Source organism: Anopheles coustani, chromosome 2, assembly GCF_943734705.1.
Source record: "Anopheles coustani chromosome 2, idAnoCousDA_361_x.2, whole genome shotgun sequence".
Lineage (NCBI taxonomy): Eukaryota > Metazoa > Arthropoda > Insecta > Diptera > Culicidae > Anopheles > Anopheles coustani.
Genome location: NC_071289.1, coordinates 60,226,633 through 60,250,184, shown reverse-complemented (window position 1 = coordinate 60,250,184; position 23,552 = coordinate 60,226,633). Strand labels below are relative to the sequence as shown.

Genomic DNA, 23,552 nt, shown 5'->3' with positions numbered 1-23,552 from the left:
GAGAAGCGAAAATATGTTCCCACTATAAGAATTTCTAAGCGCCATCCCCGGCGCTGGTAGACAGAGTTGTAGCGTGGAGAAACTAGTGTGAATGTGTGTGTGGAAGTGTGTTTACCTTGATAATGTTTTCATTCGCAACATGTGCGCGCGCTTATCGTTGGCGGCGTGTGAACCACGTCAAACTATGAGGACTATAGCGAACGAAGCGTTCTAGTGCGTTTGTTTTGTGGGTTTGTTTGGCACCCGTTTGGCACCTTTCAGCGTTAAGCGTGCGATTTTCCGTGTAACCAACCGTTTGCAGCGTTTGTCCGCGATGTTTATGCTCCAACGACAAAAGTGGCTCAACGGATCGTGTCATACGCGAGCGTTAAGTTAATGTGTCTGCCGATGCGGGGTGCGCAACGGATGTAAAGCAACCGGTTCCCCGTCATTTGCCACCGGCGGTTATTGCACCATAGTGCAGATAAGCTTGCGAAAGTGTGTAATAATGTTGGTTTAAATATGGGTGTGGTATTGTTGCAGATGATAATGAAACATCCATTTCCATCATCTTTATTAGATAGTTTTTAATTGTGTCCATGTTTTTGTCCGATGTGTTTCGACCATTTTGTCTATGAATATGATTTTTCAGTTTCAGTGGATAAAATATAAATAGCTAAGAGAAGCAGTTCTGATTGTCTTAAAACTAATTGAACAAAACTTTCGTTTTTTTTGCGGTCGGTGCAATTAAGGTTTCGCGTTTTTTTATTTCCCATAGCCATGGGCTACACGAAACATACATTTAAAAAACATTAAACATAAATCTGCTAAATTTAGAAATAGGTAAAAAAAAGTATTTTCAATAAAGTTATGCACGCCAAACTACATAAAAACTTTTAATATAAAACTAATGGTAGTAAGAAAGGCTTGAGATGCTAAAAGCTAGTTTGATGAGAAAAAAGCGAACAGGTTCATGGGCTGAAGATGGTGATGTAAGAAAGACTAAGAAACAACATGAAGAAAAAAATTGTTAAGAGTTTAATTTCAATCTGTGACCCGGTGTAATTGGCAGGTGTACACTCAGTACTCAAACGGGGACGGACAATTGACACCACATTGTAAAAAAAAGAAGAAATACAAGGGAAGGAAAACAAACACAAAACAGAACACAAATTTTAAGAAAAGAAAACCGTACAGCAGTACAGCGGACCCACCGGATGTTGGCATGTGTGCGGTATGATTTGCGAGGACAAGGAGCAGTGGTAGCGTTCAGCAACCCCTTAGCGTTCAGTGGTTATGTACCTTTCTCGCGCCGTACCAGCCGGCCTGCGGCCCTTGACCGGCTTGAGCCGATGGAACGTACCCCTGATGGTACTGTTGCGGCGGCTGCTGCTGTTGTTGATGATGGAAGGGTGAAGTGGATGATGAGGATGAGTATGGCGCCTGCGGAGAGGGACGCTGTACCGGCACCGGGGAGGCCACGTGTGCCCAACCACGGGGGCTGGCGCTCAACGTGGAGCCGGGCGAGCGCGGCGAAGCGATCGGAATTCCGGGCGACTTCGGAGCCGGACTTCCGTAGCCTCCGCGCGGCGGCTGCGCTCCGTAGAACGGTTGCTGCTGTTGCTGCTGCTGCTGGTAGTGCGGCTGCGGCTTCACGGCCCGACCGCCGCTGAAGGCAACGGTGCAGGAGCCGCGACTGTTGCGCGGCGGTCCCGAGGCGTACTGCGGAGATCCCGGCGAGACGGGACCGGCAGCCGGGTAAGTCGGATACTTCAGCTGATTAACCGGCGACTTGGTCGGGGTGGCCAAGGGCGATTGGATGGATGTGGCCTACTTTGCATAAACACCGCCGCGCACACGTCGTTGCATTCCGGGGTGGAGTGGGAAGATCCCAACGATTGGAGTTGTTAGGATGGGGACGTGAACCGCCCGTGAGTCGTGCAACGCGATCCATTCGCGGAACGCAGGGAAACGGAGGGGCGATTATTGCAAAATGTAGCCGAGATGCAAATGATTGTTTCAGTACCATCCGCCATATGACAGCGAGTCCAAAATGAGATGAAGAGGTGGCGCAGTGGTATCGTTTCGGAATGGGGTTTGAAGATGGAGATACATGCGTACAATTGTCGAACGGATGTAAGAAGGTTAGGAAAAAAGAGAAGAAGAAAAAATAAAATGAAAATTTACATCGATGGGATTATCTTTGGTGCTTGATTCTACCTTGTATATTACGCTTGAGTAAAAATATGTGCTGATGTGTCGGATGAGTTGTTTTAATTTTTATTTATACATTGTGTGCTACGTTTACGCTCTTCATATTTTTGTGTACAATCGCAAACCCATGCCTTTAAATTTGTGCGTTTTTTCTGAGCAGTTAAAGTTTAAGTTTAAGGAAAAAATTCCGGATGACCCCAATTTTTGCAAGATAAGTAGTTATCTGATAGATAATATAGTGGGATCTGATTCTGAAATGTACGATTTTGAGAAACATTATTATGAAATTTAAAACTGCGTTAGTTTCATAAATATGTTCATCCCACATGGCGTTTTTCGTGATTCTGTAATAATATTTGGTAAAAAGGTTTGAAACCAAAGAAACAAGATAACTAAATAATATTTTTAACATAACAACTTTTAAAAGGCAAGTTTTTCCAAGATATGGCAATCCTTTAAGCGCATATATTGTATAAGATAAATGTGAAAATAATGTTTAATCCTGTCGAAAAAATACCAATCACTAAAAATAACATATTCAACTGATGCTTTTCGGGAACAATATTAGGAAAGTTTCTCTTTAAAAAGCCTTCAGAATGAACTTGTATGAAATGTAAATGAGATCGTTTTGATTTTTTATCAAGCAAATGAGTAAAATCTAGCAATTTTAGATATTCTGTAATAAGATAGCTTTCGGTCATAGAAACCTTTGAGCTATCCTAAGCATAGAAAAACTTATGGGGTTTTCCAGGTTGTTTCGTAAATCTCATAAAAACGGCCATGCTATATGAGAAGACAATTTGCTTCGATATTTGCTGGCGAGGATAAAAGTGAAACGCCAAGCAACGCACACGAAGGCCGCCCTTCTTCGGGGTCGTCGCCCGCAGCACCGGAGCAATGATAAAAATCTGTTCAACATAGCATCTCAAATTTACAACCCCCGCACAAAACCGGGCCCCAACTGTTATGATAAATGGCTATTGTCTCACATTGGGGCTTTTTCGTGTAGCTTTCACTTCCACCCGCATCATTCCGCTTACCCTTCCCTCAGCCGGGTGATTCCATAAAAGCGGTTCGCTGCCGTGATTCTTGTTGCGTCCATCAGGGCTACATAAATGTCATAAAAACACAGGACGCGACCGGGTTCGGATGGCTCGCACAGGGCGGAAGAAATTTTGCCACCACCAACAACAACTCTTCGGTACGGATGTTTTAGTTTGCTTGGTATGTTTTTGCGTTCGTTTTGTTTCTACCTCCTCTACCTTTAGTTCGTTGAGCCACCCGGATGGTCGCATGACGTCGTTGGTTTTATTTTCACTTTTTAAACACAGCCATCCCAGTTTTCCCGGCTTCCAGCACCCCACGAGCCCCGAGGTGCTACACGCGCGCCAACGCCTGTGCAAGGAAAAAGTTTTGCTTTCTCTGGGTGTAAAATTTCGAAGCTTGAAATAAAAGCGCATCACCGTATCGCTCGCCCTCTGCACGTTCTTTCTCCACCAACACCGGTGGACGTTTTTCATCGATCATTTTCTTCCCTCCTTTCGTGCCCTTTTAGTATGATCTTTTGAACGTTGCTGGAGTGAGCTGGTTCGTCAAAACGGTGGACGGTTTTATCGTTTTACGATGTATTTTTTTATTTTTGTTTTTCGTTTACCTCACTTTACTTCGCGTCCGATTTTTTACATGCCGTCTATCTCATTCCCTCATGCTCCGAGGTGAACATGATACCAATCGTCCTACGCGTCGTGTGTTTCGGTTCAGCGGAAAGACCGGGCAGAGTATTCCAGCTCAGGAAAACATTAAAGCACGTGGAAATGAAAAACACTTTGCAAACCTCGCCGTGCGGAAGAGAAACGCATTCTCGCCCGTAACAGTTTGTGTACAACTGGTCGGTATCTGGAAGGTTATGGTGTTTCGCAATCCTTTTCCCTTTCGGCAGCAGCTCATTGGCTTCTTGTTGCGTTTTCCTTGCCCAGTTCGCTGGCGTAATGTTTGTTTGTTTCATTCAACTTACGTTCGGCCCCATCCAACACGCTACACGAGGCGAGCAAAGTTTTTAATATGTGAGCCAATTCTGTTAATTATGAGGATTCATTATTTCCGCTTCCGCTCGTTCGGCTTCGCGGGGTTCTCTATGTTCCGGCCGGATCATAAGGGTGCCGGTTGAACCGGTTGGATAATTTCTATCGACATGCGTCTGGATGCCGGCTTTTTGGTATTTACTTTGTGCTCATTTGTTCGAACGCGCCCTTTCGGGTGAAAGTTTGTTTGAGTTCGAAATAAAGACGCCAACAGATGCCGTGGGTGAAGAAAAAATATGTCTTAATAAAAAAGATTGAAAAACAACCGACACCAAAGAAACGAAAAAAAGCTCGGTTGCGAACGACAACAACAAGCAGGGTAATTAATATTTCTGAATCGAGCTAGCAAAAGTATTTACGACCTCCGCGAAGGTGTCGGCAAGGAAGATGGCGTGGCTACGGCGGAGCTTTTCTTTATCAGCAAACCAGCTTCAACCTCCCTCTCCGCGTTACCGCACAAGGTGTTCGGTTAGAGTCAGCACACCGAGTGCAAACATTCTTCTTTATTGCCCAACAACGCCACGGGAACGAAACGATCCACGATCGCGTCCCTTCGCGCCGATGGCCTCAAAACCAGAAGGGACCAGAAGCACGCGGCCAAGCGCCGGCTGGAGGAAGACTAATGGAGCAAATTTTGACGTGAAACTTTGTGCGTCCGATCCGCTCCCCACACACACATACCCGCAGTCACCTTCCATCGAAATGGCGTTTTTGTTTTTCCGCTACAAAACTCCCAACCCTCAGTGCCGATCCCTTCCCTCAGCTCAGGGAAGGGGAAAATTATCCAAAATCTCCCACAAGATGCTTTCGCTGGTGGAACGTCGGAAAAAAGAAACGGTTTTGCAAAGCGGGCAGGAAAGAAAAACCGCCTTGGTGCTTTGTCGGTTGTGTCTTAGTTAAATTGAGGGTAAAATTTGTTACAACATTAAACAATTGCTCGGCTAAGTGTGCGTGTCTGTGTCTGTGTGTGTGTGTGTGTGTGTGAGTAAAAACATGGGGCAGAACGTCTTGAGAATGCGAAGAAGACATGGCCCTCGCGAATGGTGGAAAGTGTGCGGAGAAAAACAAGAGTAGAAGAATGTAAAGGAAATATATGCACATCGCAGGTTGGATAATTATCCCCCAACATGCTGCTGGTGGAAAACGATGGTGCCTTGCGATACCCCGGGTGGAGTAATTTTGAATGGTGGAATTAAGTTAAAAGCGGCATTTTTTTTCGTTGCATGAAACAATTTTGAACAATGGTAGCATCTTTATCGGTTTTTAGCTATTGTTCGTTTAAAGATCGTTCAAAATGAAGCGAGTTGTGGTTGTTAATTTTTTTTTAAATATACCCAAAATGGACGGTTCTTGTCGTTTAATGTTTAGGCTAAAGGACCACGTGCAGAACTCATACAATTTTTTAATGTCGAAACCTAAAAAACGTGCCTGTCCAATATTTTTCAGACAAATAAACAGCTTTACAATGTATAAATGGCCCCCAAATTAGAGGTTGTTTATTGAAAATCAATTAGATTTGATATATCCAAAAAAATAGATTAAACTTGTTCGTACAATTATTTAAATCGTCCATATGTTAGTCCCAACAGTCCTCAAAATACAGCCTTACCATTTATTTTTAACTTGAATTTTTCTTTAAACTATAACTGAGTTGAACATTCTGAAAAAGTATGTTTCAGTGATATTGAACTGTAACTTAATATGAATTAGTGTGACAGAGTGACAGAAGGAAAGTAGTAGAAGTACTTTTTGTCAGCGAGGATGAAGTATGATTGTTTGAACATATTACTGTTCATCTAAGCAAAGAGGGTCGTTTGTAAGCAGTACCATGATTTTCACTAACCATGGTGAATTTAGGCTCGTTGAGCAAAACTAGTACCGCTGTGCTATTTTCACTTCAGGAGGCTATTGAGAAGAAGAATAAAAGAATACACTCCTCCATGAAATCTCAGTTTACGTGCAAATGGACAGCGCAATGCTGCCAGTTGGCGCTCGTGAACGCCCGTTCGCGTTGGCGTCAATAAAAGCGAGCCATTTACGCGCATCGTCAACATTCCAACGAACCATCCCGAGGCCGCCATTCAATGGCCTGTGGCAGTGTGCAATGCTGTGTACATTTCGGTTCGTTTCGAATCATTTCACCTTTTTCTCTCGCCGGCTAATCTTCCGAGTAAGCGGTGCTTTGCGAGTTTACTTTGCATTGGTTTGTATGTGCGTGCGTTTACCTGCCAATGGGGGCCCTTCTTGAAGAAGCCAGGGGGTGTTTACATAAAAAAAGTCCATTCCACTAGAACAATATTTGCTTGTTAGAGTAAACATATGCGATGCCTGCAATACACCAAAGTTAAGAGAGACATCATCCGAGAAGATTTTCACTCAAATAACACAATTATGTCATGCTGTAGTATGGTTCGGATCTTCCGATTAATATTGCACTATAAAAGTGTCAAATTATTCAAGATGCACTAATATCTGCTGTTTGAACTATTTTTAAAATGTTTTTCATTTGTTACCTGCTAGAAGAAAAATATCCTTTCTAGCTTAACTGGTGAGGTAAAGCTACACTCCATATATGTTTGCGATTTTAATTAATTTGGCTAAGATGAAATAACCTTTTAGCATTTGCACATTGAACGAACGTCGCTACGTTTACATTAGTGTGTATACTTAGCGTGATGATAAAATTATTGTACCTTATACGATGTTGTCGAAGACGAAAGTAGGCAAAACTATCGGTATTGTGAAAATGGTAGAAGAAAGATTTTATGGATACTGGCTTTTTGGTAAATCACAAAACTGATAATCAAATGTTTTACACATTTTATCCCCATCAAGTCTAGGTTCTTCAACTGGCTCGTGTTTTATTATTTTAGCAAACAAAACGACATGTGGAATGCAATAAACGGAATAACAAGGCAGAGAATGAAATATTTAGCAATACTTTCATTCGAACGTGCAGAAAACTGTTGTATTTTACACATCATTCCGCGCCAAGCTCCTCGAGGAGGAGGAAAAAATTGCACTGGAAAATAAACTACACGTTGACCTCTTTCGGCGACTGGATGAGCATGTTGGGCAAATAAACGAAAATAAAATCACAAAAAATTCAAACCGCACCGGAAATGGGTTGTACTGCGAAGAAAAGGATACAATGTAGCAAAAAAAAAAAGAAAAAGTCAGAAAACCACGGCTGGGATTTCCCGTGTCCTGCCTTCGCGTCGGTGCCCGTCCTGCCCTTCGGGCCACTCGTGGTTTGTCAGTTGATTTTTATTGCATGTGTTGCATGTGTTTCGATTTCTGCCCGTCTGAACACTACCAGAAGTCAAACCAGCGGACCATTTCTTCTTCCGCTGCGTCTCGGGTCCGCTCGCCGCGCGTGGAACGCCGTGTGTATTTCGTATTCACCGCTCATCCGGTCTGCATCCGGCGCGGGCCCGGAGTCACACATTTTTCATGGATCATGAAATGTAAAACCTGAGCAAAACCAACCGAAAAAGCACCGATACCGATGTGCGTGCTCGCAGATGCATGAAAATGGTCGAAACGCCCGGAGGGTAATGCCAACCTGCGGGAAGTTTCTTTTCGATTACGGTGTGCCCTTATTCCCGCACCATCACCGCAGGAGAAGTGGTGGTTATGTCCGCGTTCTCACGGCCTTGAAAAATTGTGCCCCTCCTCCTGGAATGGTGCGTGCTTTATCGATGCGTCACGGTTGGGAAAAAAAACTTGCTACATCCGTTCGTCCGCGGAGTGTATGTGTGTTGAGGCGTAGGAACGAGTATTTTTTGACCACTTGTTCAGGGTCTGTTCACTCCCAGCGCCCACCAATGTTTGATAGTTAAAAACGCTGTCAACAGTTTACCATTTACATTCGACTATTTGCATAAAAGCAAGTACTTCAGCCGTGAAATTATTGGTGAACTGAGGGGCTGCAGCTGATTGCTGCTGTTTGTTCGAGGAGTAATCGGTTATATGAAGTTGAAAGTGTTCATTTTATTGCTGGCCCAATGAACTAAATTACTCTTATTGGATTCATCAATTCCTTTAACACAGGTCATATCAATTCATTGCGGTACAATTCTTAAAAGGTTGTAATCCAGTTACTTTAAGTTGATTCAATTTTTTGTTCGAACGTTTCACTTTGTCTATGTTTTAAAAATATCATCATAAGACAATACAGTTCAAAAGACAATGTTATAAGAACCTCAAAAGTCCCTAAATTTCTTGAAACTCATGCTCAAGATTCATTTTTATACTGAGCTATGAGCCATAAAACAACCTATGGCTTCGCATAATCCAAAATAAATTTAAAATTGAATGCAGTTACATAAGGAAACTCGAAAAACAAAAAAAAACCCACAGAATATAATTTTCATAGTAAAAGGGTAAATGAGGTACCTCGGTCAGGATCCGCGTCTTCCTGTTTTGGCAACCGTTTTAGGAAACACGAATGATAAACAACTTACTATTTTTTACAAGTAGTTTAAACTAATGGAGAAAAGAGGAAGTTAAAAAAATAAGCTGCTCTGAAGCAAGACCACAGTCATGTTTGATCCAACTACTTTAGTTTTGCGGCTTTTCAACTCCGTTCGTCCCTTTTGTTAAGAAATCTTAAAACCTTGAATCAACCCAATAAAAAAGTGGTAAAAACAAAACTTTATTTTTGGAACCAAAGCAATGTACAGTTGTAAATACGTAGTCTTACACTTTTTTTCACTAATCTTACATAATTTATTTATTATTATGTTGACTTTCGCGATTGTTTGTGCTGAACTGATCTTCTACAACCTGTTATTGAAATGTGTCTAATTGAAGGGAATAATTGATCTACCAAATGGTTAAGAATAGTATGCGTATCGTCGCACTTAATCATAACCGATTTGTAGTAAATTTTTCCATCTGTCAGTAACGAGCTCCAACGCAATTCGTTTGAAAAACAAACACTTCTCGTACCACCAAAACCATGACCCATTCTGGCTTCAAAGAACTCCGCTTTCGTTCGGAACCGCGTGGTCGAACTAATCTGGCTGCGCGTGGGCCAGAATTGTCCCGGGAACATTAACCGGAACAGGCAATTACGACACAAAACCGAAGCCGGAGAAGCTGAGTGGAACATAATTGCCGTATTTAATCAAACGCTTTCCGCTATGCCGGTGCGGGCAGGTCTCGTGAGAACCATCGATCGGTCGGGACGTCCATCCACGTCCAGCCCTTTAGCCACTGCAACACCATCGTCGCCGTTGTCGTCGTCGTCGAATCGAATCGAATGGTCCTAGCAAGTGGTTCACACATACGTCGAAGGCACCGTACGAAGGCGTTCAAATTGCGTAAACCACACAAACAGTCAATAATAATCATCGACGGTAATTAATTACCGACTACCGGGGCGCCGGATTCGTTAACGCTACCACGCCAAAGGATTCCGGTGGCGGATCCTGCTCGCACATTTGCCCCCCTCCTGGAGCAGCTTGGTTGGGGAGGTGTTTTGCGGTTTGATGTGAACGATCGCAACATCGGAGGGAGAGGGGCACCTTCAATACTGTACCCACACCTGCTCCTAATCCAGCGGCCATCGGAGTGGAATGTCGAATCGGGGAAATGCGACGCCATGGGACGGTTGCAAAACCGTTTGATCATGGTGATGGAGGTTTTGTGGTTCATTTGTGCAAGCACACACTCACACACACACACTGGTGGGTGGCCGTGACTGACCATGGTGATGCTGTTGGGAGCCGCACGCCCCCCCCCCCCCCCACAGGTAAGTCGCCAGTGTTTGCCGAAGCTAACAATTTATCACTCCAATAATGTCTCTCCTGCTCGCTCTTTCATGAACATCGCGCTTTGGGTGGGTTGGTGGCACCCCACGCACGATAGCACTTTCGCAACATTAATGATCTCTGACGGTGCATGTGTGCATGTGTGCATGTGTGTGTGTGTGTGTGCCTGCCGTGGAACGCGCTTCGTGCGTGCCAGCGACAGTTTGTCTCGCGAAAGTTGACATTTTTCCACGCATCCTAGACGAGGCTGGTGCGCGCGGCCTTGTGATCTTTTCGTCAAATCACCTTCATACGCACACAGTGTTAAACCTCGCAATGTCGCTCAACACCTGCGCTGCTTGAAGAGGAAAATTTGAACAGGGAAAAATGGAGTACGAGCCGTGAGAATTGCTCATCACACAAATAACCATAAATAACCAGCACGAGCGGTGCGACGAAAGGGAATGTGGGGTATGTAACAGGATGGAGAGTTTTGAGGTATGTTCCTGGCTAACTGGGACGTGTAATTTTTTTTTTCATATGTTGTTAATTCGCCTCCTCAACTTTTCCCTCCCACGTACATGCGTTCTGGGAAACATCGACGTTTTTGGTGGAAAGAATTTACCAGGAAAGTGCTGCTTCTTTTGGGAGGCATATTTAAGAAAAAAACCTCAAACGACAGTGTATGGAAGAATTTCGGGGCACATAATTCCTTTTCTTTGGATCGTTGGTGGAAGGGCGATCCTGAGCTGTTAATTTCTCCGCATGACGCTCACCGGCCCCAGAGACGTTTGAAGCGCTTCACGTTGATGAGGAATGTCGTTCCGAGGCTGAGGGGCTACATTAATACTCCGCCGTACGTACGCATATGTCGCAGCGTACGTTTTGGAAGAAACACATCAACCTACACCACCGAGAATCTTTCCTTCGGCTGGGCGGTATGACTTGTACAATAATAACGCGCACCCACAAATAGCGCACCTGTCCATCGGCAAGGTGACACGCTAACACGTTTGAAATATGTTTCGGGGAGGGAAAAAATGTGCGATGGCGCGCGTGATGAAATTTATATTATTTTCCCTTCCTTTTCCCCTGGACTTGCCACTTTTATTTTACTTCACGCGAAAGACTTTACTTCACTGCAAAGACATCCTGCGGGAAAGCCTGAAGTTGACAAATGGCCACATGAGGCCATGTACGAGTTTGACGACGTATTTATGCTATTTTTGGGTCCTTTAACGGGATGATGTGTTTCTGGGGTGTAGGAAATTTGGTTTATTTTTGGCTTACCTCAGAATTCTTGCTTGGGAAATGAGGATTTTTTCTTCAGCCAAAATGGTCATGGGTCATCGGAAAAGGTGATTATTTCCCGCACTGAAGTGAAACAATGGCAGTGGAGGCTGCATTATTGTGGCTAATGTATGGGGAAACTTTTGCACGTGCATGAACATTTCAACATCTTCATCCGAAACGAACGGTTTGTTGCAGCTGAGCAATAAATTCTTAACTTTGCATCTGTTTGTTTCTTGGAAAATCGTGTTTTTCCAATTCATTTCAAATTTCAACATTCGTATTGGTTATTTGATTTCACAAAAGTTGCTGGGAACCGTTTTCTTGGTATAGTATTTTCGTTTTCCATGGAGTCTTTGAAAATTTGCCTTCGGAAAAAATAACCCGCGACGCAAGCAGCCAATTTCCTACCTTCTCTAGCCGGTAAGTGAAATACAGTTTATGGTTTCAGCTATCATTTGTTCACCGCAACGCGCCGTCTCGGTATGTCCGGAAGGAAAACGTACGTAAGGTTTGTTTGTCGGTTCGGCCATCCGACGACCATCGGTGGTTGGAATATTTCTCCCTCACGTGGGCGGGGATGGTTTTTGCCCACCTACCAACGCACCGACACACTTATATAATTCAGTATTGGCACATGTGTGCAGCTCATAAATCATGCGAAAAATGTGTGCTCACGTGCTGGCACCGTATTTCTGTTGTTCTTCTTTCGAGGCTTCTGCTTACGAAATGCCTTCGCCCGCCACGCAAGGAACGAAGGCCCGCGCACCGTTGCGCAGGTGTATATCCTGCCCGGAAAACGCTGGGACGGATGTGTATGCGGCCGACAGAAAAATATTGTCGAACTTTTCCGGAGCGAAAATGATATTGTTTCGGGTGTACTTTTCCGGGCTTTGCGGCAAACTTTGTGTTTCGTTTTCGCCGGAACCGGATACGGTCTGTTTGAGGGGGTGTGGCACCAGAATGGAGTGGTATTAAAGTTTTCGCTGGCAAAAGTTTCCATTTAGTCTGTTAGTTAAAGACAATTGGACATCGTATGGGGCTCATGATCGGAGGAGAAGAGAACTGGAAGAGTGCCAGGTCAAAGGATCCTTTATGCAGAAGAAGTTAACGCGAACTGTGTCACTAGTTCTTCAGTTCGTTACTGCACGGAGCAATTTAACATTGAATAAGGTGCAAGAATATTGGGCAACTTATTTATTATTACTCGTATTGAATGAAACGAAAGCCTCTTTTAACTATCTATAGGTGTTATTTTTATCTATCCAATAGACTCCGAAAGGACAATCAAGTTTTACAATCCAATCGGATTAGTTTTTTAATGTAAGACAATGTGCAAAAAAAAAATTATTGATGAAAACATAATTTATCTGTCACTGACTAAAAGAAAATTAAAGGAAATATGTACATTAAAGACAGTGTTCTCGTTAATTAAATATTATTTTGAATTCGAACTTTGGCTCAATAGATTTTCAAAAATGTGAAAAATAAGTTAAGATAGAGTCGAATTAAGTTTTTGAACTATAAATTCACACATGATTCATTTTATGCTCTGGAAAATTTGTGAATAGATAAAATATTTGAACAACGAAATGGTTGTGTTGAAAATTTGCCAAATTTGAAGAGATTACTTTTCAGATTGATAGCTTTGTTGGATTTGTTCAAGTTGAGAACATGGAACTATGTGTGAATATTGCTGGTTATTTTCGAAGTTTTCTATTGAAGCTGATAAAAAAAATATCATAATGAAATCAATTCCCTTTGGGAGCAAATGCATGTTGATCTTTACAAAGTAATCTTTCTGCTTTTTTTGCAGATGGAAATAGAATGGGAGAAAGTATCCTTTTTCGGAATCGCCTTCTATATTCAGAACTAATTGACAGAATTTATTTATTGATTCGAAGAGTTGCATCACGATGGTACAGTGCAGAGTGATTAAAAGACAATGTCTCGCTGGACATCATCTATTTGTACTCATCCGCTACAGACCCGGGGCCATTTGAACCCGGAGCGCAACATTGATGTTTAGATCAAATCAGCCAACCTCGTTGGTCCGTCCAAAAGGAGAAAACAAACGTTCGAGACGAGCTCGTTCGCAGACCAACGTCACCTGGACGATGACGGGAGATCTCCCAGTGGAGTTTGACGTCCTCTGCACACCACCACTACACGACCCGAGTGTTGCATTCGATGGAAAACACACTGCAATAGTGGTACGTTTCCTGGTCGTACCCGGTAGCCAGTCCCGGTCGCGTTGGACTGGGCGGGAAACGGAGCTAGCGACATGTCACGTAGCTTGTTGGTGTTCAAATAATACCATCGCCCGGATCGGTCCATGTCTACGGTCGGGTGGGGCAAGGGCGGTGGGCAGTGATGACACAAGCGACGCGACCCGCGTTGTGATCTGCTCCCGTGCCGAGCCCGCCGAATGCAGAACTCTCTCGCCGGGGCGCTTTTCCGGATCGTTCGTCGGAAAATGTTATTGCTATGATGCCCGGGCCAGCCGCCGTGGGGCACCGCGAAGCACTACGTGACGAGCACGTAGACTCGCTGAAATGTTCAATTTGAAGTACCCACTCGCATATACACACACACACACACATACACTGTCACACACCGTTATCAAATGCCTCGAAGGCGACATCGGAGCGATGCAGTTCGCAAACTACTGGAATCTATTTGGCTAAGGAAGTGCCGAGGAAGGTGGGCGCCGAATAGGAGCGTCCTGGCCGTTTGTGAGGTTATGTTGACCTGGTCCTTCTCCCCCCTGCACCTCCCCTCCCACGCTCAGGTGTGCATGCGGTTGTTCTTGCATGACAAGTTTTCCTGTGTGTGACGGTTGACGATAAACTTCCAACCTTCCAATACATTGATTTCTAGCACCTAGTGTTGTTCGCAAAAGAAGCAGCAAAAACTCCACCATCCTAAACACACGCACACACACACACACAGACACCCGTAACGACATGAGCGGTTCGCGGTCGTTGAGTTGTGTGTATTGTTTTTTGGCGTTTGGGCGATCCGGAGTCGTTCGCGCTCGAAAGTGTGTTCGCCAGGCGGCGTCGACGTCGTCCATAAATTTTTGTTTCACGCCATAAATCGCAAAGCACCATAAATTTTCGCATACCACATCCCCAGATTGCACCTGTTTATTTTTCCCCACCTTCGCCGTCTGCTCGTGCCCGGGTTTTCCCTGGCTCACGGCAACCCCCCCCCCCCCCCCCCCCGTTGCTAGGGAGGAGCGCGAGCGTACCAACAAAGCACTCCAAGGTGTAGAACTTGCTGTGGTCTTCGCAGTTTCATGCCGGTGCTCACTTTTTTACCTCACATTGTGGTGCAACACCACACCTGGGGAAGGGATGGGTGGTGGTTGGTGGAAAGGGAAAAAAGAACGGATAGATCCTCTAAAAACATCACCGGAGAGCGAGCGCATCCGTTTCCCGGTATTGATGCATTTGTGCTGACTGTTCGTTAGTGATGCATTAATGACAAACTACCGTGCAATGTGCTGGTGCACGACACTTGTCTGTGTTTCTATTTATTTCTCACCACCCCTTCCCATCCCATTGTCGCCCCGGCACCTAACTCCCCTTTGGTGGGGCCTTTTGGAAAACAATCGACCGGAGATCATAATGGCGACCGATGATCATAACCTTTTTCCGAGCGCGCATCGTTAGCGTAGCGGCAAATCTCAAGAGATGACCGATCCCGGTTGGCTTAACGGTTGCCGCAGCGACATAAAGACCAAGGAAGGGCACCATTTTTACGGCGAGCGTCAGGCGAGGAGCAAAACGAAGGAAAAAACGTTTGCTCTTAATCGATCGGAAAGCCCGCCGCCGACCATTCACCTTGCTGACTGCTGAGCAGTGTTCCGCACTTAAAACATGGAAATAATGCAATCTTCGGTGGCTCAGCATGGTTTGGTGCACATAAAACGGCTGAGGGGAAAAATAAAAACGGAGCCCTCTTTAAAATATTCTCACCATCAAGTCAAGCCGCACGTGTCCACCGTCGGGGATCGAATATTCTTTTGATTTTATTCCATCCCGGATCGGATAGCCAATTTATTATACGCCCAAGTGACCGGTCGGGGTCATCACCACGGATGCAAGGAGCGAAGGTGAAAAATGGTCGTGCTGCGTTCTTTTGTTTCTTGTTGTGTGTGCGCTTTACGCCTGGGGTTTTAGTTTGATCCGATAATAAATTTTATGAAGCACTCCATGTACCATAAAATCACCGTGCCAATACCGCAGAATATTCATCAACCGTGTGATGGTGACGCATGGTTTCCTGTACCTGTTGGTGTGAAGGGCTGGATTTGTGTTATGAAAAGAAAAATTAAACCAGCGCCATCATTTTCATCGGCCGCGGAGTACTTTGAGGAAATGGATATGATGCATGTACTCTAAAAAGTGGCGGGAAATAAAACGTTGCCTATCTAACAGTGCCTAAAGTATTTGTGTTTACCAAAATTAGTGTTTAAAAAATAAATTTAAACTCTATTTTGTTTAAGTATGAGCGTTTACATTTGAATATATTTAATTCTTCGCTGAGAGGGTTTGGGAATGTGACTTCATTTGCGCCAGCAAACCCTTATTAAAAATCTCCATTTGGATCCACCCTTGACTTTGCCATTTACCCTGCCACTCTCGTCTTTGCTGGCGGAAAACGTAATTATTGCAATTAAAATATTAATTATAATGGAGTGAATCGCGTAATAAAATAGCATGCGATAGGCATCACTTTTTCATTTCCGCTTATTTCTTCCGAACCATAATACGGTACGGTTTTTGTGCGTTTCCCAGCGAGATTTGCCCGCTGCAGATAGAAAAACGAAGCACAGTCCGAAGCAAACCACCAAAAATAAGGTCGGCAAGTGGGAGTGGAGTGTCCTTTTTATTTGCCGGGTAATGTTAACGTTTCCAATTTTCTTATTCCGCGAAATGACAGTGTAAGTTTTCCACCCGCTCAAGGACCGCAGATATCGGCTGGCGTGTTCAAATTTCCATGGCCAACTGGTCTTTGCTTCTTCGTACCGTGGCTTTTGTTTTGTTCACGGTGGTCTCTTTCGTTAAACGCTGCATCATCAAAAGGACAGGGCACCACTTTAGTGGCATGGCAATCGGAAGAGAATTATTCCCCGGCAGCAAGAACAAGTTTTGGATGTTTTGTAGTTTCTTATTTTGTTTTCGAGGAAAATGGAAAAACATATAATCTTGATAATTTTTAATTCAGTAAAACAATCGCTATTGATAATCAACTTGATTGTTTTGAAGTTCATTTCGCAAAAAAATTGCTTCGTTTGTTTTGACCCAAAAAAATGACAATTATTGTATTTCTATTATTCCTAGCATATAAGAATGTTTAAATAATTAAAAAATTGACGTGTTTCGAAATAGCATCTCCTAAAACCACCAACGTTGTATAGTGAACAGAAATACAGTAAACGCTTTGTTTCTAAGACTCGGGAAAATCTGTGAAAGTATTAAAATCAATTTTGTAAGCTATAAAATGATCTTATTTGTCATAAATAAAAATCGCTGAACGTTGCTTTCCCTTTGCTGTTTACAACAGGATAAAAATCGTTAGTTCTCGTACCATCGGATCGAAATAAAACTTTAATTAATTCAAATTTAGTGAGCCTAGTAAAGCAAGATGGAAAGTGATGATTCCAATTTTTTTTGTTACATAGAGAACTCGATTGGTTTAAAAGCATAATTAACTTAATTCAATTTCTGTTCCAAAAATACTCGTGTCTTTTTCGGCAGCGAACATTTTTTCCTACTAGTTTAACGCAATATAATTTTTTGTCCCTCTTACATTTTTGCACGATCGCGTTTATCCTCTATTACTTGCATTAAATCCCACTCCATGCCCACTTAACGTGCACTTCGGGTACGTGTTTTTGCAGCATGCATGGACCTGTCACTCGATTGCAGCATCACTACAAAATCCATGCCCTCCGTACCGCGCCACGGCCAGAAGGCACAACCATTTCCGGATTGCATTGTGCGGCAAACTTTTGATGTGCACTTTATGCATCAAATTTGCATTTCCACCAGTGCAGCGGAGGGCCCGTCCCGCTGGCCGTTCGCCGGCAGCGGCCATTTTTTCGCTCATGTCGAACAACCAGTGTTTTTTCTGGTTTTTTTCCACTCACGCGATTTCTCTCCCTGTGTACGGGGTTCAGTGAGAGTGGCACTGGAAAGCGTGAAAAGATTACCATTCGGTCCTGCACCAGGCTCTGGTAGGTGGGGGGCAAAAAAGGTTATAGATGGTCGAATGACCGGGAAGTCTGCCATTTTTTTTTGGCTTGCCTTCGCTGTTTCGGTTGAATGCAATTTTCTCGATGGTAAATTAGCGCCAGCGATGGCACAGCTGCATGGCGATGCAAATGATTTACGTCACACTAACTACCCGCCTTCGTTGCAGCGGGGGTTGGGCCTCATCATCATCATCATCATCATCGTCATCACCATCATCACGGCTGGCGATGTTTGGTGGCCAATTAGGGCACACTGTGGGGCAGCACTTCGGTAGAGTCGAAATGGGGAAATCGGGCGTGAAAGTTTTCACAATCATTTGCACATTTTAAGCGAAACGTGACCTTTTTGAGCCTTTCGAGCTTGCGGCCCAACGCTTGCATTCTGTTGGTGCATGATTTGTTAGGAATAAAACGCTCGTGCGCTGAAGGGCACCACGTGTCAATAGAAAACTATTTTCGAAGCAATATTAAAAAGCCATTTGTTGCTCCCAACTAGCAGCGAAAAAAGTTTGGCGAAAAGTCGGGGAAAAAAGGGAGTCGGCTTTTAACCAATAATATGCAAGACGTCTTCATGACGGTAATTAAATAATTCTTTCCCTTGCACAAAGTGATTCCAATTTATGATAATTCATTAATGCATTCTGGGAGGGTTTTGTGACACCCGGTTTTTTCCTTCTACCCCGAACGTTTTCGCAGAAGAAATGGTTTTGCCGGCAAAGTGTAGCAACCTGCCGCCCGGTTGGGAAATGCATGAAAATGACAGGCGTACCGAAACGAGCGACAGCTGTCAATTTGTTCGTCAAGTAGGGGATAAAAAGGATATCGTAGACGGCACGACACTCACGAACGAGGGCAGAGTACACACACGTTGGGTGGATGTCTAGCGAAATGAGGGCTTCCATTTGTTCCGGGTTCCGGGTGTTTGTACCGCATTATACATTTCGGCCAACCTAGCTCTTGTCTGACAACGTTAAATCTGTTATGGTGAGTAGAAAAATAATCCTTCAAATGAACGAACAAGAAAGAATGAAACATAAAATAACGAAGGAGGGCGGAGGCTGATGGGGAAAGCTAAAAATTTTTGTTGACAGAAAAAATGGCACGCCGTCAAATAATTGAACGAGTGTCACTAACCGTTTGAAAACGGGGAATAGTTTGGCTCTGGGTGACGAGTTAAATATAATGTTCCAATACCCTAGCGTCTTAGAATAGAATACGAATTTTCGATGTCGTATACTACTCTTGACATTGTATAGATGTATGTTAAATCCTCCGTTTAATCCTCATATCCCAAGAAAGCCAAAAATAAACCAAGGAAAAGCAAATTGAAACGTGCAAACTACTTATGTTAACCGAAACAGCATCAAATTTTACTGTTTCCCACGTGACGTGTGAATAATCTTTTGACTTTTTGCCAGCGGATCGACATCGAGCTAAGTGACTCGAGTCGAATGTAAATTCTGAGACAGTTTTGAGATTAGCTGAGGGTAGACATAACTTGGCGAGAGAAGAATATTCATTGGCATAAGGTAGATGGTGAAAGGATTATTGGCTAGCTTGTCATTCCTAGTGACAGTTTTGCAATATATCATAGATTTGTTGAATAGGTAATTTGACGGCAAAATTATTTTGTTGTATTTATTTTCAATCATTAGATATTTCCCACTCCCTATTTCACGTTGTAAAGGTAAAAACTTGTGGCCTACGATAAAACATGCTTCACTCTTCCATCTATAAAGAGTAGCGGACTATGTTTTGATGCATTGCGACATCTCTTATCATGTACAATATCGTAATGCTAATATGTTTTAACACTTTCCCCTACTTGGTGAAGCTGCATAATATCCAACATTCAAGTTGGATTAAAACTCCCAACAACGAGGATGGAGAAAGTTGTATCGAATGTTGAAAAATAAATCAAAGTAACGATCGTCAATTGGTTGAAATTATGGTTGTGTGTATTAAAATCAAATTTAAAAGGAGCAATTTAATTTTAACTCGAAAAAACCAGCACAAGATTTGATATAATATGACAATAAGTTATTTTTGCAAAAAAGTTATTTTTGCAAAAACATCATTGATTATCCTGATAAGAAAAAAGAAAAATCTTGGGCATCATGGGTTGTTTAATTCTCTAATGCTACATAATATATCTTGGTAATTATACAAATTAAAACTCAGTAATATTTTTACAAAATACAGATTATAAAAATTGATTTCAATAAAGAAGTTTACGAAATTTAATAATAAATTGAAATAGTAGAATTTCAGTTTGAATTTGAACAGTTGATTTCGAATAAAACGTTTGACTTTTACTCTTTAATAGTTAATATTGTGTGCAATACCTTTAAGCTCCATTTGGCGTGAAATGAAAACAGAAGTTTATATGTTTGGTTCGACGATAAATATGCTGAGTTTTAGTCTTCAAGTATTCTGTGCAAAAAAGTTGGAATCACCGACAGTTCTCAAACCAAATAGTTGGAATGGTTTGTAGTTCAAGCGTACACTAAACATCCATATAAAACTAAATAAAAGTTATTCTCGGATAGTGCATGTCATGTGTTTCATTAGGAAGACATTAATAACAACAATTCATGTTCGCGAAAAATCTTTGCTCATCTTCCTTAATCACCATTCCCAGGTATGTGTTTGTGGATTGCTTGTTTTCAACAATTTGGATGAGATAATCCTGCCTCGTCCAAAGCCCTTTATCCGGTGCATAAATTTAGCATTTTTCAATCCTCATACGCCCACTGCAATTCCCTCAAGAAACAACTCACCCTCTGAATAGGAATAATCCTTTCAACCGGTTGGTGAGGGTGCTGCTGCTGCTGGAAGTTGGTCTGCTGATAAGTTGGATGCGGTTGCTGCTGCTGAGGAGCTGGTTGTTGGTACAGTTGCTGGGGCGGCAGTTGGTACTGCTGCTGCTGCTGCTGCTGCTGCACCGGGATCTGCTGCTGCTGCTGTGATGGATGCACTTCGTACTCACCGACGTCGGCTGGTGGAGGCCAAGCGACGCGCTTCAAACCTGCCGTTTCCGGAGGCATTCGCAGGGCATGGGGCGATCCAGGGCGCAGGGACAACCGAAACATCAGCGAACATGCGAACAGAAACAAAGAAAGAAACACATCCGGGTAAAGTACGTGTGAGTTTATGAATTCAGTCGAGTTTGTATAGTTTTTCTCTTGTTGCGGAAAACACGACCGACGTTGGAAGACGTTCGGAGGAGTAGGACAAAATAATTAAATTGCTACAACGATTCATCTCGAGTTGCATGGGTTCTTTTTCCTTCCGTACACCAGCTTCCGCTGCAGACACACCCACACCCGTCGACCGAGCACACCCACGCGCGGGGTGCGTTGCTAGAAATAGTGTCCATGTCAGCGCACGCTGGTTTATATTTTATATTTTTCACCCTCAACTTCAGCGTGAACTTTTGCGATTCATCTCTGTCTGTAGCTGATCATCCTTACCTCACCTACCCACCCGTTTGGGCGGTGTCCCTGCCCCGGGAGCGACTGTTTGCGTTTGTCCGAGTGAGCAAGTCGCGTGGAAAGTACGAGAATTATCTTGTGGATTTCCCATCCGGCCGAAACCCCATTTCTGGCCACCCTGCGAAGAACGAAACAGTCCGTGCCTTGCGCTGCGATGTCCTACTTCAGCCGGTAGATAAATGGGATTTGAGTGAAAGACTCTTCATCTGATATGTGCTGGTGCCTCTGCTTTTCTTTATGTTATCTTTTTGCCTCAGAGATGAGCGGCTCGCTAGATCGTCCACTAACTCCCGGGGCTTATCCCGTTCCCTTGACAATGCGTTAGGGTTGGTCCGAGAAGTTTGTTTGAAAAATTATAAAAAAAATAGATCCTTTTATATAAACCCCTAAGTTCCCGCTTATACTCGCCTATAATGCTTTGTGGACACGCAACGGAAAGAGAGCGGTGACAAAAAAGAAATCTTCTCAACAATCAGTTCGTCTGATAAAAGATATATTCGCATGGCTCACATCCCTACCCCAGGAATTCCCGCGATGGGATCTTTTTGAGTGTGCCTACACCCACTCATACCCGCCTCTACGAATGTGTGTTTGTTTTTACTGGCATTTCAATCGTGAATTGCTTTTCCCACTGTCATCTGCTGACGCCCTCTGCCGGGGACCGGGTTTGCTGGACTCGCGAGCGTCGAGTTGCGGGAGACCCCGAAGTCGTGGTGGGCCAAAGTCCACTTCATGTCTCGGGCGATGGTTCACAAGATTTTAATTAAAACAGACACTTTCTATAACAAGTTTTGAAAAACTTAATTTGCTGTACGAAGTTGTGCGCCCGCCTTTGAAAGTTCCGTTCCCTTTTAACACTGGCCTTTGTTGCCGTAAGCCTTCATTCAAGCGATACGATCATTCACCAGCTCGCGTCAGCCGTTTTCGGTACGCCTTCGGGGGAGGGAGTTAGAGTTTGGAGTTGGGCATGCTTTTTTCCCCATTCACAGACCGTTCGTTTTCTTTCGAGTTATGACTTTTGGACTTTTACTCAACTCACTGGTGGTTTCTTCTTTTAGCAGCCAGAGGCAAAGAGAGGTAGTTTTTTTTTGATAATTGTTCTTGAAGACTCTTCTGTGAGCTTGTTTCCGTACGCTCGAACGCTGTAAATGACTCATTTGAGGAAATTCACAGACAGACGAGTATATTTTAACAGCAAAATGAAATTAGTTTCATTGTGGTTGGTTTTTGTCACTTCATATTTTCTCGTTGAGAATATAAGTTGGTTTTGGGTATCAAAGTAAGTTTCACTTGATGAATTGTCATTTTGAGTAATAAACTTCATCAATTTTATATCCAGCCCAGCAGCGAAGTGCTTCAAACGGCGGTGCTAATGATACCCACTAGCCTACTTTGCCACCGGTTTTGGACTACAGTGTGATGAGCTTCTCGAGGGGATTTAGCTAGTAATTAATCGTCCATTTGCTGATCTAGTTGAACAGACTCTCGACAGCTCAAAGCCACGGGCTTAAGCTCATCAAATTTAATAGCGCCAGTGATGATAATAATTAGTAATCAGTCTACAAATCTGGACCGTTTTATGTTTTTTTATGAAACTGGTTTTGGGTAGCAGAGATCTAGATACCTTTTTAATATACTGACGCACATTTAGTCAAATGTTAGTTAATTTTGTTCCTTCATAGATGAATCTGGTCATGGAGACGCCTGGTGCTTTGTAGTTTTTTTTGTTCTCACATCAAATTTGCACGGGTGTTTTTTCACTAATTTGAATATTCCTTTCTTTGAAACAAAACTTGAAAGCTGGCATATATTTAATTTTAGAACTATTATTAGATTTTTTTATAGAAAACCATCCATAAATAGTGTAGCTTTGCATACTTCTACTTTTGAAATCTAATTGTCGAGACTGAACTATTAATCAACCAATCTGTGCACTGCAAAAAAAAAAATTTAAAACAAACCACTACCACAAACGACACAACGTACAACGACAGGGCCTCGTTTGTTTAACTTAAAACTATTGCGTGATCAAACTTGAAAATATCCATTATGCACGAACACCTGGCGTTCATCAGGGATGGAAAGCAGCTTATTAAGGCACTGAGAAAAATGGCTAACTAGTTGATTGCTGAATTTTCATAAATAAGCAATTAAGCACCCAGAGTAATGAAAATTTTATTACTCTTATTTTATGGTATACGTTGGAAAGAAAATATTTTTAATTTTCATCCGTTACATTTTCATTGGAATGACATTTTTGGTGTTTTTATTTCTCATTGTATGTACACACATAAAAATAATTGTGAAGTTTGGTTGGTGTGAGCTGTATAAACTATAATTTCAATGACATGTAGGAATAGGAAAAAAGTGGTATCACACGAAACAGAACGAAAGAATGGCCTACATTTTCAACCGGCTTTGACGGAAACCAGACGCCGCTTCGACGCCAAACGTAGCGTCCTAAAATATGCAT

At 43.1% G+C, this 23,552-nt stretch overlaps 1 protein-coding gene across 1 annotated transcript in view; it reads right to left on the bottom strand.

Moving 5' to 3' along the window:
* LOC131264743 (bromodomain-containing protein DDB_G0280777) overlaps positions 1-20,632 on the bottom strand; it is a 43,396-nt gene extending 22,764 nt beyond the window's left edge. Inside the window, exon 1 of the mRNA XM_058267013.1 lies at positions 20,366-20,632. Within this exon, the coding sequence (XP_058122996.1) occupies positions 20,366-20,632 (267 nt within the window). The remainder of the gene's footprint in view (positions 1-20,365) is intronic.
* Between the last annotated feature and the right edge of the window lie 2,920 nt (positions 20,633-23,552).